The sequence below is a fragment of the Solanum verrucosum genome, unplaced genomic scaffold, assembly GCF_900185275.1.
Source record: "Solanum verrucosum unplaced genomic scaffold, falcon-dt-bn FXZP01000009.1, whole genome shotgun sequence".
NCBI lineage: Eukaryota > Viridiplantae > Streptophyta > Magnoliopsida > Solanales > Solanaceae > Solanum > Solanum verrucosum.
In genome coordinates this window covers 4,005,404-4,023,110 of record NW_026020231.1, presented here as the reverse complement: position 1 = coordinate 4,023,110, position 17,707 = coordinate 4,005,404, and the positions used below count along the sequence as shown (strand labels likewise).

Here is a 17,707-nt window from a genome sequence, read left to right as displayed (position 1 = left end):
TAAAAACCTTCAGTTCAAGTGCATCAAATTCAAGTAATTATGAAACAGAAAATATGTAAGTATATGAAATATGACACAAGGAAAGCATTATAGAGCATTAAAAAAGAGGAACAGTAATAACAACAGAATAGTGTGATAAACAACATAAAATTAACAAAGCATGGTAACAAATATCAAAAGAAAATAACTTCGATAGATAATAAACTACATGAATATGATTAATATTACGATATACACAATACAATGCTCAACTACCTACTAACCTTCCATAATAATCCGTAATGTATATGCTCCTACCTAAGGTCACCGTGTATATGCAAATGAGACAAATGGTACATATTTAATCTAACTTGTATATATATATATATATATATATATATCTTCTGGTGATTCAACCTAACTAACAGCTTTTATTTGTTACAGCCTTTAATTAGGTGGCTTAGGTTGTTACAATACTAGATAAATAGAATCGTATTATAATGCTCCGTTGTACCTAAAACCTAAGCCTTATAATCATATTGATAAATATAGCTTGTTTTAAAATCTTAATTATTATGATCATTTGGTACTTTGTACTTTCTTGGACCTCAATTTTTTTACTTTGAGAATTGGAATAAATATATATAATAGCATTTGAAAAATCAACTAGAAGATACATACTCTTGACTTTTAAAGTTAACATTACACATGAAGTAGGGTGGGGTGGATGAAATTTTCTTATGTACCTACACTAAAAAATTTCCTCTTACTATATAGCTTATACTTTGTATGGTATTTGTATTTGGAAACCATTATTGAATTCTTTGGTGAAATGGTGAGGGAGTTTATTTGTGCACATCTCGACTATTCTGTCGGATACATATCACATTTCACTTATACATATATTAAGTAATTCTATCTATCAATAATTAAATACATAGAAAGAAATCATCCAACAAGTTTTTATTTATTTTTGTTGAAATTTGAGACGCAACTTTGTTTGATTTTTACCCATATAATTGAAAGTTAGGTCTTCGTACCTTTGATAATAATAGTATGATAATGGAGGTTGAGAATTGATTGAGTTAGGTCGTCGTACCTTTGATAATAATAGTATGATAATTGATAATGGAGGTCGAGAATTGAGGGTAGAAAGTTAGCAGGTACTCGAGCGTGTCTAGTTCCCTTTTCAATTTTGTTAGTAATACTCTTCTACTATCTAGTTCTTCGATTTTAGTATTACTTTTTATTTCCCTTGCTTAGAGTTATCGTATTAGTTGTTTTGCTATTGTTCTCTGTCTTTATTTTTGCCTTGCATACTTGTTGTTGATATGCTAAAACTGAGTCTAGGGTTTATCAGAAGCAACCTCTTTACCCTCTAAAGATAGAGGTAAAGTTGCATACACAACAAACCCCCCAAACTTCTCTTGTGGGATTACATTACGTTTGTTATTATTGTTGTTGTATTTCCTTCGATTTTTTACCCAAATCATTGACGATTAGACCATACCTTTGAGGATAAGAGTAAGTTTAATAATAGTGATTGGAGCAAATACATGTTCAAAAGTGGTTAGGTGGTCCACCTCAAGGGAAGAAACCTTATTTGTTATAGCACATGCTTAGGCATTCAATTGTATAAACACACTGGGGTAAAGAACAGCTCCACAACAATTTCAAATCAAAATGCCAGTGAGGACAAAGCAAGCCAATACATAATAGAAATATCACCAAAAAGAGGGTCACATAGATTAAAATAAGTTAGCTTTACAATTTTGTTTCTTGACTATTTTGGCTGTTACATGAACTTGTCATTGGCCCAATGTCAAATAGATCCAAGGTTGACGAGACCTTTGAGAGATATGGTAAAATCCTTTCAATACTTTGGATGCTAACAAATTTTGAATGGACCACTAAAATTTCCAGTGTCTGCTCACTCTCCTTATGTGTGACCAATAATTGTCTTCAAAATATATGTGGACCACTAGAGCAAACAACTTTTTGGGTTTTCATAATTACTAGTTATTACACTTTTTCATCTGTTAATAATAGTGACGGATTCAGAATTTAACGTAGATTTTGAAATATATATATATATTAGTTTTGCGCATATATGTAGAGTTTTTGATGTCAAGTATTGAGTTCTGCCGAATCCGCAAACCATGATTGGGTCTGTCACTAATTGACACCTCTTTTCATGTATCTTTCACTTTCAGTCTCACAATCACTTAAGTATTTTCAGACTTCCAATCAGTCTTGCCACCTTTTGTACTAACAAAATATCATTGAAACCTTAAAAATTCACTAGCTTCAGTAATATCCAGGATCAAAAGAAGCACCACATGCCTTTCCTAATCAATAGCTAGTGGTAAAAACTTCTCTCACATGTTGGTGAAAATACGTGTCATGTATTTATCGAATTGGTGTAAACAATTGATGCAAGGTAAGAGGCAAAATAAAAGAAAAAGGTACCTAGACCCCAAGAGGCATATTTCTTTATGCCATCATCCAACTTCCAAGAAAGACGAGTAATTACTTTAATTAAGACTTGGATAAAGTGATAAGAGATCATCAAAAACGAAGTAAAAGAGGGTACACAATCCGTGAAACCAAAGAAACTTTGTCCTGATCCACAAACAAAGCATGACAATCCTTGGTAGAGAGTGTTTCCCCTGAATAGTCGAGGTTCAATGCAGTTACAAGACACCGGGTGGGAAACCAAAAAAAAAAAACTTCACTAATTTACTACTACTACCAAACAACAAACCTCCTAAAGGTGGGTATTAAGTTCTCAACAAAGTTGGTTAAAGTGAAAGCAAAGTAAAGGCTGAAAGTAATAATTACAGCAACCATTATCCACCCAACAAGAACAAATGGTACAGAGAATGGCCCCCCACACAAAGGAAAATGAAAAGGGCTCTAGCTCAACTACAATGGAGAACTGAGAAAAAAAGAAAGGGGCATAAATTGTTAAAATTTAAATGAAAGAAGATAGGCCCTACTAACCAACAGAAAGCATTAAAGTTTAATATGCTTAAATGGGGTTCTGTAAATTGGTGATGGTGCTTCTTTAGTTCAAGTACTGCACATGTAAAAGGACTAAGGACCACCTCAATCAGATTCATTGACAGAGTCAGACTGTTCTTGAGTAACCCGCAAGCTTGAGAGACAGAGCTCTTGAATTCGCTCAACGACAGCAGACATAGAAGGTCTGTGGTCGGGATATTGAGTCGAGCAATCTATTGCGAGCTGCAAGAGTTGCACCATTTCTTCCTCAACACTCTGGTACCTGAGGAGCTCGATATCAAAAACTTGTGAAGTCCATTGGTCTTGAACGATGGACTGCACCCATCTTGGCAAGTCAACACCTTCCTCATTCAGGAGGGCATGAGTGGGTGCCTTCCCAGTAAGAAGCTCCAGAAGCAATACACCAAAGCTATATACATCTGCCTTTTGGGAAACTCTGCGTGGGTCGGTTACCTCTGGAGCACGATATCCAGCAACTCGAGTTGGGGAAGTTGGAGGTCCAACCAGCTGGGCTAGGCCAAAATCTGACACTCGTGCATCATATGATTTGGTGAGAAGAACATTGGATGATTTAATGTTCCCATGGACGTTTGAACCTTGAGAGTGCAGGTATTCAATGCCCCGAGCAGTGCCAAGGGCAATGCCTGACCTGACTTGCCAATCCAGTGGAGTCTTGCCAGCCCCCTTATTTCCTGGAAAATAACAGAGCTTAGTAGTGAATAGCACGAATAAAATTATAGCAAACATCTTACAATCTATTAGCAATTTAATAAGTTTCCGAGTTTCACAGGCTATAAAAGCAACATTTCACAGATACAACTCTACCAAATCTAGAGAAATGAGAGGACATTATCAATAATTGAACTCGTGCTTTTAAAATTCATTGAAAAGAAATGTTCAAATTCATACGAAATGCAACACTTCAGTTAGATGTTCTCCCACAAAAAGATGCATTGCATGTAGTACTACAATAAGCTAACAAGTCCAACTAACCAATCCACAGACTAAAGCAAGAAAAGCAATAGAGATTGCCCTCAGGTATTTACAACAACAAAAAATCATCAATTTATAAGGAAAGAGTATGACTTGGACTCACCATGAAGAAGTGCAGACAAGCTTCCCATTGGCATGTAGTCATAGACAAGAAGCTTTTCCTCCCTGCTGTAATAATATGCCCTAAGAGGAACCAAATTCTCATGATTCATTTGTCCAACTTTATCGATTTTCTCCCGGAACTCCATATCAGATATAGTTACATCCTTCAATCTCTTAACAGCTACAACTGTGCCCATCTCCAACACCGCCTTGTAAGCTGTTCCAAACGTCCCCTTCCCTAAAACCTCAGCTGAAGCTCTCAACAAATCCTCCAAATCAAACGATCTATCAGACCCGAAAAAGATCAGCTTTTTAATGCCATTTCCGCCGATCTCTCCTCCCTTTCCAGTAGCCGTCATTGCAGCAGCAGCAGCTGCCGCCACTGAATACCCATTATTTCCACCACCACCATTTTCAGCGTCCACATTGGACTTCTCCGCAGAAAGTTCTGTTTCCGGATGCTTATATGTAGCTACATCAACAGACCTCGCATTGTTACCAGACCTCTTTCTACACAATACAAACAAAATCAACAACAGAAGAAGGAATCCCAGTACAGATCCAACAACAATGCCAGCAATTGCACCACCAGACAACTTCTTTTTCTTATGCGCATTCCCAATTTCAATCCCACCAGTAGCTATAGCAGGCTGAGTCGCTTCCCCAGGACAAACCTCAAGCGGCTTCCCACAAAGTGAATTCCCACCAAAAGCACCAGCAGGCATTCCTTCAAGACTCTTCGGAATAGACCCATTTAAGCTATTACCAGAGACATCAAATTGTTCAAGCTTCGAAAGCTTTAACTCCGGAATAGACCCAGAAAACTGGTTGTTTTCAAGCAAAAGTGTCCTCAAACGAGTCAAATTGTTAAACCCAGAAGGTATTTCTCCAGAAAAATTGTTATTAGAAAGATCTAAACGAACCATTAAATGAAGCGTGAAAAACGAAGAAGGTATAGAACCAACAAATTCGTTATCCTGAAGGTAAAGATTACGAAGCTCAACAAGTTGAGAAATATCAGAAGGAAGAGAACCCGAAAGCCGGTTAAAACGTAGACTAAGCGTCTTAACTCGAGTAAGATTCGAAATGGTATTCACCGGAATCTCACCGGAAAGTGACGCCGCCGGTAACCGGAGAACAGTAACACGGTTATTCTCACATAAAACACCAGCCCAATTACATGGGGTTGCATTAGAAACATTCCATAACATAGTACGACCACCCACGGCGGCGCGTAACGCCAGTAAAGCATCCCGGTCGGAGTTCAGATCTGCAGAACTCGTTATACTGTAAAAAAGAACAAAAAACAGCAACATTGACAGCTTCTGCATCATAGAAACTCGATAAAAACCCAACATTATGCCTGAAAACTTATACATTCATACTAGAAAAACGAAGAATTGAAAAGAAGAAAAGACAAAAAAAATCAAGAAAGCTGCTGTAGTAAGCGTTTTGCTTTTGTTGTTGGCTGATATTAGGAAGGGGATGAAGTGACACTGGTTTCTTGTTTGTTTTTTTATTATTGTGGGGGGGAAGTAGATAAAATTAAAAATCCAGGGTGTAAAATGTAATAAATGAAAAAGAAACCCTAGCTGTTTTTAATTTTTTAATTTTTATTTTTCTGATTTTGGTCAACAGCTAGCAGAGTTGATGGGTATAATTAAGTATAAAGAAAGTGGACTGTTTTATGCTCTTACTAAAAAACAGTGAGGAGTCCTATACTTTTTACTTTCTCCGCTCCTATTTATATATCGTTCTTACAAAAAATTTGATGGTCATTATTCTCCATCAACTTTTAATTGTTATAATTTTCTTTTTTAGAGTCAAACTATAAAAAATTTGATTAATATTAATTTGCAAAAATTGCAATTTATGGTACTTTTTGTATAGTTTTTGAATATCTAAATTTCATGTTTAGAATATCAAATTAATATAATCTAATTTAACTTTGAAATTTAGTCAAATTAACTTTCGAAAAGCGCAATATGACAATTAAAAGTGAACAGAAGAAATAATATTTGTCACTTGACAAAATCAATGCATAAATGACATTATTCTTTCTATTTTACACTTAAAAGTTATTAGCTTTGAAAGTATGAATTTTTAATTAAAATTAAATGATTAATTCAAATTAATTGAATAATTTTTAATTAATTAAAATAAATTAATTTATTGAAAAATTTGACTTCAAGAAATACTAAATAAAACTATGAAGATAAAGTTACATAGTTTCTAAAGATACGTAAAATCTAAAATGATAACATATCAATAAAAACGGAGGGAGTAAATTTTTTAGAATATTTTTTTCTATTATTCCTTTCAATTCATATTATAATAAAATGTTTTTTATTTTTTTTTATATAACAAGATTGTCTTATTTAGATAAATAAATGAGTTTTTATAATTAGAAAAACCATACTATTAATGACTCTTTAGGAGCGAGTAGAGGAAATTACATACTATAAATTGAGTGATCTTGAATTTTTAACCTCCGAAAAATCTTCAAGAGTCAAAGTTAGCGTTTGATCATAGATTTGAGGGACAGATTTGAAAATCTATTTTCAAATGTTTGTTTGACCAAAATTTTTTACCAGAGTTTAAAAAGAAAACAAATATTTTTAAAATTCACTCACATAAAACAAATATTTTTAAAATTCACTCACATAACATAAAAAAAAATCAAGTAAATTTAAAAAATCACAACTTCAATAACTTAAAATTTTAAATTTTAACTTTAAAATCTATAATCATACGAAAGATAAAACTATTATTTATTAAATAAAATTTGTTAAATTTGAAGTTTTGTGATCTAAATTCAAACCACTTATTTCATGATTATTTTTGTAAATTGCCTAATTTTTTTAAGGGGTATGATTGAACTAAAAGTATATCATATAATATGAATCGATACGAGTATAATTTACGGACCTTTCTTTTTTCTTTTATGATGTTCAGCTTTTGTCATAGAATTTCTTGATTGGATAAAAAGCTTTAAATACTTTATTTTATTTTTTTTAATGAAAAAAAGCAGCTTCTGCAACTTGGACTATCTGTTCTTTTGAATTTCTTGATCTGGGGTTCTCTTTTTATTTATTTCTCTCACTTTTTTAAGGTTGTTTGCCAATAAATTATTTAAACGATAGAAGAAAATATTGTGCAAGGAAAAAAGAATATAGTTCATGTGTTTTTTTGTGGGTTTATTTTTTAAAAAATAAAAATTATTGTATTTAAGATGGGATATTCAATGTATAATATAAAATATAATTATCCTTAATTTTAAACTAAATAAAAATATAAGAAAATGAAGTTGAAGTTTTTCTATTTATCTCTCATGTGTCATTCTTTTTAGGGAAAAAGGACAAATATACCCTCGAACTATCGTAAATGGTATGTAAATACCCTCCGTTATACTTTTGGGACATTGGTGCCCCTACCGTCCAAAAACTAGAGCATATATACCCTTTATAATAACGGACATACACGTGTCACAATCTTATCCAACGACCCAACATTTATTAAATATCATATCAACGGACAAGATTGTGTCACGTGTCCCTATATAGCCTTCCGTTAGAGTGAAGGGCATATATGCTCTAGTTTTTGGACGGCAGGGGTACCAATGTACCAAAAGTATGACGGAGGGTATATGTATACCATTTACGATAATTTGGGGATATATTTGTCCTTTTTCCCTTCTTTTTATAGCACTAAATTATGTATACGTTTTTATCTTTTGTTCAATCTGATATTAAAAAAGTACTGAAATTATTATATAAAACTATAATAATATTACTTACTACAGAAATCAAATGTCAAGTAAACACTATATAAACAATAGTAAAATTTTAAGGAATTTAGTTCTATATGTTTAGTTTGAATTTAAGAAATACTATATATCGATACCAAAGTATCGTAAATTATTTCATTCAGTGTTTTTTTAGTTTGGTTTTGGTTTGTCTGATTTGTTCAATTTCAAACTTATGTATATTACAATTTAAAAAATAATGAAAATAACTTCACGCTTAAAATGGAGTTTTGGATAAAAAATATTCTTTATCTACGAGACTACATTCATTTTGATTCTATAAATACAATCTGAGTATTTTTAACTTTAGTAAAGTGAAGCACTTTTTTTTTTAACAAAATCAAAAATATAACTAGTAGCATAAATATTAATTAAGTGATCATACGAGAAATTAACTCGATGAAAACTTTAACATGCCAGGAAAGAAATGGGGTAAAGAGGTAGGGGGTCCTAATGCTACATTTTAAATCCCTTTCACAATTTGTCATTTTTAATATTTTGAGGGACCAACCAAAACCACAACTCTCTTTCCTTACTTTATTTTTTTCAACTTATAATCAATTGTCTCAACATAAAATAATAATAATAATAATATTGTTAAACGATAAAAAATTAATTTTTGTCTCAAAAATACTTAAGAGGGGTTAAATTTCAAATCAAGAAATAATAATTTCTTTACACGTTGAATTAGGAATGGACATAGTATAGTATACATCAAATTATCATATCATATCGAAATTTTTAATACTAGTCTCAAAAAGTCGTCAACAAATAGAAACAAGTTAGTTAGTGGGAGCAATTAATGAAGACTTCACCTAACTGCGACATTATTCTTCAACTGTCTCATCTTACTAACTTATCTCAGCAGGATAATGAATAATTATTCAATAAGGAAATATTTAAGTATTACTTACTTCTATTATTTTAAATTAATTATTTATATTATTATTGTGTCGAACTTTATATATGTAGTACAGGAAAAAAAAATTGAGGATACTTGGCCCCGGTCGTGTCATTTTTTAAATCATTGAATTTTCATCTATATTTAATTAGTCTCAAATTATTTATTATATTTCTTTACTCCCTCTATCTCTATTTATTTGTTTATTTTTGACTTGGAACATCTACTAGGATAATAATAATTCACATAGCGAGTTTACTATTTTATCTTTATTAATTGATAAAATTTTAAAATTAATTTACTCATTAAAGAGATTCTAAATAAATTAAGGGTATAATAAGTAAAAAAATATTGTCTTTTTTTTATTTGTCAAAAATGATAAATAAAAATAAACAAGTAAAAAGTCAAAATTAAACTAATAAAAAGGAACAGGGGGAGTATTACATATTATTTAAGAAAATATTAGTAATTTTTTTTGGTCGCCTCAAAATATAATTGTCATTTTGACATAATCAAGATTGCTAATTATGTAATTTTACTCTATTTTTTACCTTTACTAAGATAGTTAATCAAATATTTAAATTAAAGTATATTTTCAGTTGTATAAAAAAAAATCCTTTATTGATAAATGGCTATATATAGTACTCCCTCTATCTTATATTAATTGTTCATCTTATTAAAAATAGTTATATCATACTCTTTTCGTCTATTTTTAGTTGTTGTGGTTTTCTTTTTTCGAGTCAAATGATAAGAACTTTGACTAACATTTTATGATATCAAAAAAAATTATAATTTATAGTACTTTTTGTATAATTTTTGATATGCGAAGATTAGGGAATTCTGTATTTTCCATTTCTTCATATATATTTTCCCACTTTGGAAATACAACTGTTATTGATGACATTAATGAGAAATATTAATGTAGTAGCTAGACAGTATCTATCCATCATTTCCCCTTTTTTTTCTTTCTTATAACAGCACACCTTTTGTTTTTTTTTTGGCCTTTTTTGGGTTAGGGTGGGGCCATTTTATTTTTTGGAATGGGAATAATGGGATGGCAGCATGATTATATAGTTAGAGAAATGAATCATGTACGTTAAAACTTTCATAATTGCATGATGCAGGTGAATAAAGTTGACATAAACTAAAGTGTAATTATATTAATAGCTCTATGGCATCAACAAATTCTTCCAAACACTTATAGATGTCTTTGGTATTTAAAAAAAGTTTGTTTTAATTTATTTTTTTGTGTTTGATAAATACGTAGAAAATAGTCTCAGAGATCTTTGGATATAATCTAGACGAACGCTATTGAAATTAGCATGGGCTAGGGGTGTGGGACGGTGGAAATGTGGGCTATGTGGTTTGGGGGTGTGTCGGAGGAGGGTGAGATTAGACAATTAGTGTGATACTATTTGTAGAGCTTGTATTCCATATTACTATAAGAGAAGTCATTTTTCTTGTTTTAAACGAAATAAGTTTTTTAAAAATTTTGATCAACCAAACATGAAAAAATTGAAAATTCTGCTACCAAACACATAAAACATTTTCTAAGGAGTTGTTACAAATGAAAAAAATTGAAGATATTAAGATTTTTGAGTTGCTTGGATGGTAAGCACCCCTCACTTCCAACCCGAACGTTGCGAGTTCGAGTCACCAATGGAGCAAAAGAGGTGGAGCTCCTAGGGAGGGTAAATAAAAAAAATAGAAAAAAGGAGAGTTAGCTAATGTTTTATATTAATGGGAAGAATCCTACTGAATTGAATTCTTAGGTAACAAAAGGAAAAAGAAATCGATTGATTAGATGAAAGTATCTTAGTTACCAACCAAAGATAGAGTTGGATTTTAATAAAGCTAATAATGAGGAACAAAAGTTTAGGACTTAGGTGATAATAAATTAGGATGAGACACTTTATCAAAGAAGTAAATGTATATTATGAGAATAAATTAGCCAAACCTTTCGTATTGATTTTGACATGTTTTATATCGACTAAGGATCTATCAAAAACAGTCTATTCTATTTTCACAAAATAGGAATAAAACAACATACACATCATCCTTCTCCGACTCCAATTTGTCAAATCTTGATAACAGTCTCACCTTTGTACAGACAACTGTGTCAAGCTGTTACTTTTCTAGTATGTGTGTGCCTTTCTTCACTTCTCATTATCATTACTTCTTGTGTTACTTTTACTTTAATCATATGGATAACCTGTTAAAATTAAACTTTACAGTAAGGTTATACTATTTTTTTTGAGTTGGAACCGCAGCTTTTGTTTCTATTCACTGTCGGCCACACCATCCAGTGCACATAATACATAGAACCCCTTTTTATGTACTGTCCACTAGAACAAAATCCTAGATTAGAAAAACTAATTAATTAGTTATTGGTTAAACACATCATAATCCTTGATTAGTATAAAAGAAAAAAAAAAGGGTAAGAAATGGACAGGAGATAGTGACACAGGGATAAGCAAACATACATGTACTGCATGAGTTAAGCAGCACGATATCGCAACTACTCTTTAATTTCCTTGTGAAGAACAAAATTTGGTTTTACTAATCGTTTCTGCAGTAAAATTTTACTGTAACAAACTTTCACAAAGGCTAAAATACATGTTCCAAGTAGAACAGCAGAAAGTGATGTAATTAGAGGAAAACTCGGCAACGGTCTGTTCAAACTCCGTAAAGCTGTCGTCTCTGAGCTAATTGATGCAAATTTTCTACCAGAAAGTCCACTCCTACAAAGTGGACAAATGAACATAAAAATACAGACAAGGGTAAATTTTCGGTATGCAAAATATTCCATAAAACTCTAGTGGAATAGATTTTGATATTCCTTCTTAAGTTTCGATAGCTTCAACTGAACTTGATTCTCATCTAGTTGCTTTTATGGTTTCTTCTTTCTTTTCATGTATGTCGATTCATAAATATGAGATCAGCAGAGTAATAAGGAAAAACTAATTAAATTTTCAAAAATAAGTTGGCATTTCATAATCTTAAAATGAGATGATTGCAGCACATAATGCACCTCAGAAAGTCTTTGATCGGTTTCCACAAACGTGCAACACCTCCCCTTTCACCTGCAGAAGCAACATCCCCATCCAGATTATTTTTTGGTATCCCTTTAGATAAAATTAAAAGGTAAAGAATAAAGAAACTAATAAACATTGTGTAATGTGACATACTAGAAATAAATTACTTTGGCAACTTAAATGCATCTAACGACATAAAAGGCAAGGGTTGATGGCATGCTTTGGCACATTGTATACTTGAGTGTTAAAGAAATGAGGCCAGTTTGCTTCTTGATGTCACATTTGACATTATTTCTAGAGGATTCAATCTAGCATGGTTCCCTATTTTCAGGTTCAAATGGTAGACCACACTGATTCAAGCTTGCCAGTCATAATTCCTTCTGATAATTCATCACTGTTTTATCTACAAGATTGTTCACTGAAGAAAATAATAATCTACAAGATTAAGGGGAGGGTTTTAGAGAAAGGTCTACCTTTCAAGGGAGTGGATGAGGTGTAAGTAAATTACATGTGTGAGAGAGCTAAAGGCTTCGCTAGAACCAGAAGTTGTTGGTACTAAAATTCGTTTAGCATGTTCACTTCTTTGCATACTTCCGTACACCAGTATTCATAATTGTTTCACATAACATTCATTTGGGTCATGCCTTTGACACACTCTGAGTGAAATTTTTTCTTCTGTTTTGTGATATGGTTATCCGACTGAAAGTATTCCTCTTATCAAGCAAAGATTTCGGAGTCTTTACAAGAAAGAAAGAAAGAATAAGAAGATATACCGCCAGATGAAACTGAATGATGATTGGATGTTGCTCTAAGTGAAGCCAACTTCTCAACTAAGGTGCGCTCTGTATCACTGACATAGAAGAAGGAGCACACATTATTGAACAGACACACATCAGGGAAGTATTTTAGATGAAAGCAACAAAATAGTGAAGATGCTAAATGAGAAACTATGTTACTCCTGCTCAAGAAAATTATCAAACTCAGACTCTATGTCACAACAACAACAACAACAATAGCAACATACCCACTGTGATTCCACAAGTTGGTCCAGGGAGGGTGGGGTGTACGCAGACCTTACCCCTACTACCTTGTGTAACTCAGACTCTATGTTACTTCATAAAATAAGGTTTGATAATTCAAGACTTTGAAACATGTTGACAAATTAAAACATCTTTCATACCTTTTTGTTCAGATAAGATAAATCCTGATTGATTAGATTAGACAAATTTAGTCAATGTAATCCTTTAAGGAAGAAGCTAAGGTATATATTTTGTCTCATAAGCTAAACCACTTTTCACATTTACCACAGGGAACATTGCAGTTTCATGCCAACCTCGAAATTGTTGTTCTTATGTTGATTAATCACTTAAAAGAATTGATGGCTCATATAAGACCTTGTGTTGATGAGATTTTCGCAAATAACTTTAGGAGAAGACAATGAGACCACGAAAGAAAACTCATCGCACTTGTACATAAAAACAGAACTGGCAACTTATCCAATCCAAACTGATCAAATTGAAATCCCGATGTATCTGAAAGCTTCTACCAACAAATTCAAACCTGAGATTCTTCGGGATCTGAACATTTATCAGGAAAATATGATCTCCTCTCACTGAAGATCTATTCATGTCTGGCACTCCCATTTTTGACATTTTAATCTTCTCTCCAGGCTGACATCCAGGAGGAATCTGAAGATTTTTTGTACCATCTACAGTAGTCACCTGTAGGAGTCCAAACAGGAGTCTATATGAGGAAAACAAAGACCACCGTAAGTCATAATTGAGGTGATGTGATTCTTTTAAGAACTAATGTCGGTATTATACCTGCATGGAACTATCAACAAGCACTTCAAAGCTAAATTAAAATGCCAGAAACATACAATGTCATTAAGGGGAGTTGTTTGGGGGAAGGGAAGGGGAGGGCAGGGAAACAAATATAGGGAACGACTGAAAGGAGAATTAAAATGTTGCTAGCAATCAATTCAAATTTAATTGTCTTTAAATTGTGCCTTTTTGAAAGAAGATAAAACCAATTCTCTTTTTGCAATGCTTTTATTACCTTCTTAACTGTCCCCAGAATGGCCTCGGTAAAATCAACATCTAACTTTGAGTACAGGTTGAGACCATCCCTCCAAATACCACGTTTTTCTTCAACATGGATGACCAAATAGAGGTCACCAGACATACTACTGCAAAGAAGACCAAGCCAAGATGTGAAGATAATTGTGAAAAGGAGAAAAACATATCCGCAATTCCGCATCTATCTCTCTGAGACCATTTGAATACCCAACTCACCCCCCAAAAGAACCATAAAAGTTGCAAAGAGAAACAGAATAAGAGATAGAACAGAAAAGGTTGAGTTGCGCACACTTTCTAACCTAGGTGAGAGGTAAAACCTCAAGAAGTTTGGGCATATTAACAAACAAAACAACTAAGCTAGCTCCTAAGCGCATGTTCCTTTGAACTTCTTCTTAAATAATTACATATCTACTACAATGAGGATATGCTTCATTTTGTGACTCGGACTTCCTCAAAATCTTCTGCATTCTCATGATCTAATGCACTTGTTTCACACATAGAATCAAACAGAAAACACTAACAGTAAATCAGAAAGAAGAGAATACCCATCCTAGAAAGTATCCACATAACACCAATATCTATAACTAATAACAAGCAGCAGAGGCAACATTTTGAGCAGAGCAGGCAAATCAAACATGTACTTAGACTCAGAGGAGCATGTTACTGACAATCATAATACTACGTATTAGTTCAATTAAGCTAAAAGTTCAAATTGCATATACTGCAGATTTTCTTGTGAATTGACCCCATTTGGTCAAAGCATTAAGTTTCTACATGAAATCACATGAACTAGGAACGGTGACCTTTTCTTGTCAATGTTACCCTCTCCTCGAACTTGCATCGTGGCTCCATCATGAACTCCAGGTGGAACAACCACTTTGATACTTCGTTTTGATTGTACTTGACCACGGCCACCACATTTTCGACAATGATCAGTTATTATCTTTCCATTACCTCCACATTTCAAGCATGTAGATACCTGAAAACATGAATCAGCATCTAGAAAGCAAGTCAAGAAGGACCAGCAGACTAAAATAGTAGATAGCAGCAAGTTGTTCAAAATAACACACAGGTTGGATGTGCAGAGAGAACTTTTATTTTGTGCTTAAACAAAATAAAACATTGAGCAGAATAAATATGCCATTTAGTGATCAGAAAAAAATAGTATTTCTTTGAAAGTTCCACTATCTTGAAACAGTAGTGTACATTAATTGCCATAGGTGAATGACAGTAACCTCATATGAGTTAATCCGGAAATGGTACAAAGGCCAAATTAAACTTGTCATGACAATTGACAAACCAGTGGTGATAAAGTTAAAGAAAGTAACCCTCTTTTGTGCCAAGTAAGAAAACATCATCTTAATATGGGGCACAAGCATTGAAAGGTATTAAAGCTTGTGTCCAAAAGAGGGCTAGGTTCAAGAATCATCATAATACCCTTGAAAGCAGACTACGTAAAAAAGCATCATCTTAATGATTGTGCCAAGTAAAAAAAAAGACCAAGAAAATGGACAAAGGGAAATTTCGGATTTTTCTTCCCTTGATAAGTGGACACTATTTCTGGGATGAGCTAAAAAAGGAAGTAGGACTATGATTTTAGGACAAAGGGAATCATAGAGAACAAATAATCTGTATATAGAACAAAGTCTAAAGTTTTCATACAGAGAATCCCTCAGCAAAAACACCCATGTGATCATGTCCATTAATCAACAAAAGATACAAGCTTGCAAATTTTGCGGTAAAGTTGGGGAACAGAACACATACAAAATAGCATTTCAAACAAGAAATCAGTTTAGATTGTAAGATAAAAAGAAGATGAATAACAAAAGAAGTGACTACAATGGCATTCGACAATTACTAATTTCTCATGCAAGTATGTGAAAATACCTGAGACATGATTCCAAAAGGCGTTTTCTGTGTTTTCACCACTCCTCCTCTTCCGCCACAGTCAGAACAGGCTTTAACACATCTGCTAGATTTAGCACCAGTCCCATCACAACTATCACATTCATCGAGACAGGGTACTTCGATGTCTCGCTGCCCTCCAAATATAGACTCTTCAAAGCTCAAATCAAGGTCATAACTGAAAGACAAGAAAAATCATCAAACACATATTCGGTTAATGAAAAGGACAGACTACAAAGGAAGAAAAAATTAAACTTTTTCCTCTCGCCCTTAATTACTTCACGCATAAAACAAACCAAAGTTGATGGAGAAGTTATTCTATTTTCTTTTCCTCAATTTTCTTGCTTAAATTTCATTGATGCAGGTGAAGCCATGGAAGCTTATACAAACCTTCACCCAGCGGTATATAAGGGATACAACTCTCCTCAGCAACGAATGTTACTACATATAAAGAAGTGGTAGATACTCTTTTTTGGGGTGGGGGGAGAGTAAGCAGAAAGTGCCCAGAGAAAGATACAACTACAATGGGAATCATCATCTCAAAACAGTATGTTTTCTGCATTAAAATATCCTAATATCACCCAGACCAGATATACAGATATACATAGTTTCAGAAGCAAATAAGCTTCGATACTCACCGAATATCAAGATTCTGCCTTCCGGTATTCTTGAAATCAAAGTTGAAGCCTCCCAATCCGCCGCTTCCTCCAAAAAAGGCACTTGATTCGCCAAAATACTCAGAAAACACTTCAAAAGGGTCCACCTAAAAGATCAGATAATCATGTGGGGACAGATACCAGTCATCATGAAGAAACATTGAAATAAATATGAAAATTATGAGAATATAAACAAAGGTCAGTACTTTACCCCCTGTGGACCGCCACCCGGCACATCATATTCTCCTCGCAACCCTGCCTCACCAAAACGGTCATATGAAGACCTTTTCTCATCATCTGATAATACCTAAATATACACTTTGTAGTCAAATTGAAAACAATGAAAGAAAAAGATCAAAACTAAATTTTTACCAAATTAAGGATGCCAAGTGTAATGCAAAATTTCATTATATTATCAATACAACATAAAATGCCCTAACAAAAAAAACAAATGAAACTTTTTTGGAGGGAAGCAGGATGTTACCTCATATGCAGCACTAATCTCCTTAAATTTTTCTTCAGCTCCAGGCCCTTTATTCATATCAGGATGATACTGTTTTCCAAGTAAATACAATGATTACGAAGCAAAAAAGCATTTGCCACAAGACAGAGAATAATGTAATAATAACAACTTACAAATGACAAAGCCAAAAACAATAAGTAAATAGATGAGTATACCTTGCGAGCAAGCTTGCGATAAGATGCTTTGATCTCTTGGAGCGTTGCATTTCTACTAACATTAAGAACTGAATATAGGTCGGAGCTGGACGACTTTGCAGCTGCATTAACAGTCACAAGGCCGCGTCGTTTCCGGTTAACGAAGAACGGGTTAGGAGAGACGAATTTGAGAGAATGAGATAAGGAGTTTGAAAATGTGAGGGTTTTAGGGAAGCTGAAGGTCGAGAAAGAACAATTCGTATTGATATTCGAAGCAGTGTAGAACCAGTTAAGGTTATGGATAGCCGGCATAGCCGGCCGGAATCTAGAGGTTAAAGGCCGGTGTTTGGTTCCGAGAAGGAACAATAGAGAAGCAAGGTAGTAAAAACCTCTCTCCAAGGGACAAAAAGGGTTTACTTTTTTTCTTTTTCCTTTTTTTATTTTATCCACCAAGCTTATGATAAATATACCTATCTTATTATTATTCCTTCCGTTTCAAAAAGAATATCATCGTTTTTTTTTAATCTGTTTAAAAAAAAATGACCTTTCTTTTTTTAATAACATTTTAATTT

At 33.2% G+C, this 17,707-nt stretch overlaps 2 protein-coding genes across 2 annotated transcripts; both read right to left on the bottom strand.

Annotated features, from left to right (window-relative positions):
- Positions 1-2,797: 2,797 nt before the first annotated feature.
- On the bottom strand, positions 2,798-5,608 carry LOC125832042 (probable inactive receptor kinase At1g48480). Its single transcript, XM_049511170.1, has 2 exons — positions 4,100-5,608; positions 2,798-3,695 (listed from the first exon to the last, which is right to left on the bottom strand). The coding sequence occupies exons 1-2, from the start codon at positions 5,475-5,477 to the stop codon at positions 3,088-3,090; spliced, it is 1,986 nt and encodes a 661-aa protein (XP_049367127.1). The 5' UTR covers positions 5,478-5,608; the 3' UTR covers positions 2,798-3,087.
- A 5,713-nt stretch (positions 5,609-11,321) lies between these two features.
- On the bottom strand, positions 11,322-17,540 carry LOC125832043 (uncharacterized). The gene is made up of 11 exons (XM_049511171.1): positions 17,157-17,540; positions 16,963-17,031; positions 16,690-16,785; positions 16,461-16,585; positions 15,805-16,000; positions 14,721-14,896; positions 13,898-14,027; positions 13,400-13,560; positions 12,613-12,689; positions 11,836-11,887; positions 11,322-11,545 (listed from the first exon to the last, which is right to left on the bottom strand). Exons 1-11 carry the CDS (start codon positions 17,445-17,447, stop codon positions 11,323-11,325), a joined length of 1,596 nt encoding a protein of 531 aa, XP_049367128.1. The 5' UTR covers positions 17,448-17,540; the 3' UTR covers position 11,322.
- Between the last annotated feature and the right edge of the window lie 167 nt (positions 17,541-17,707).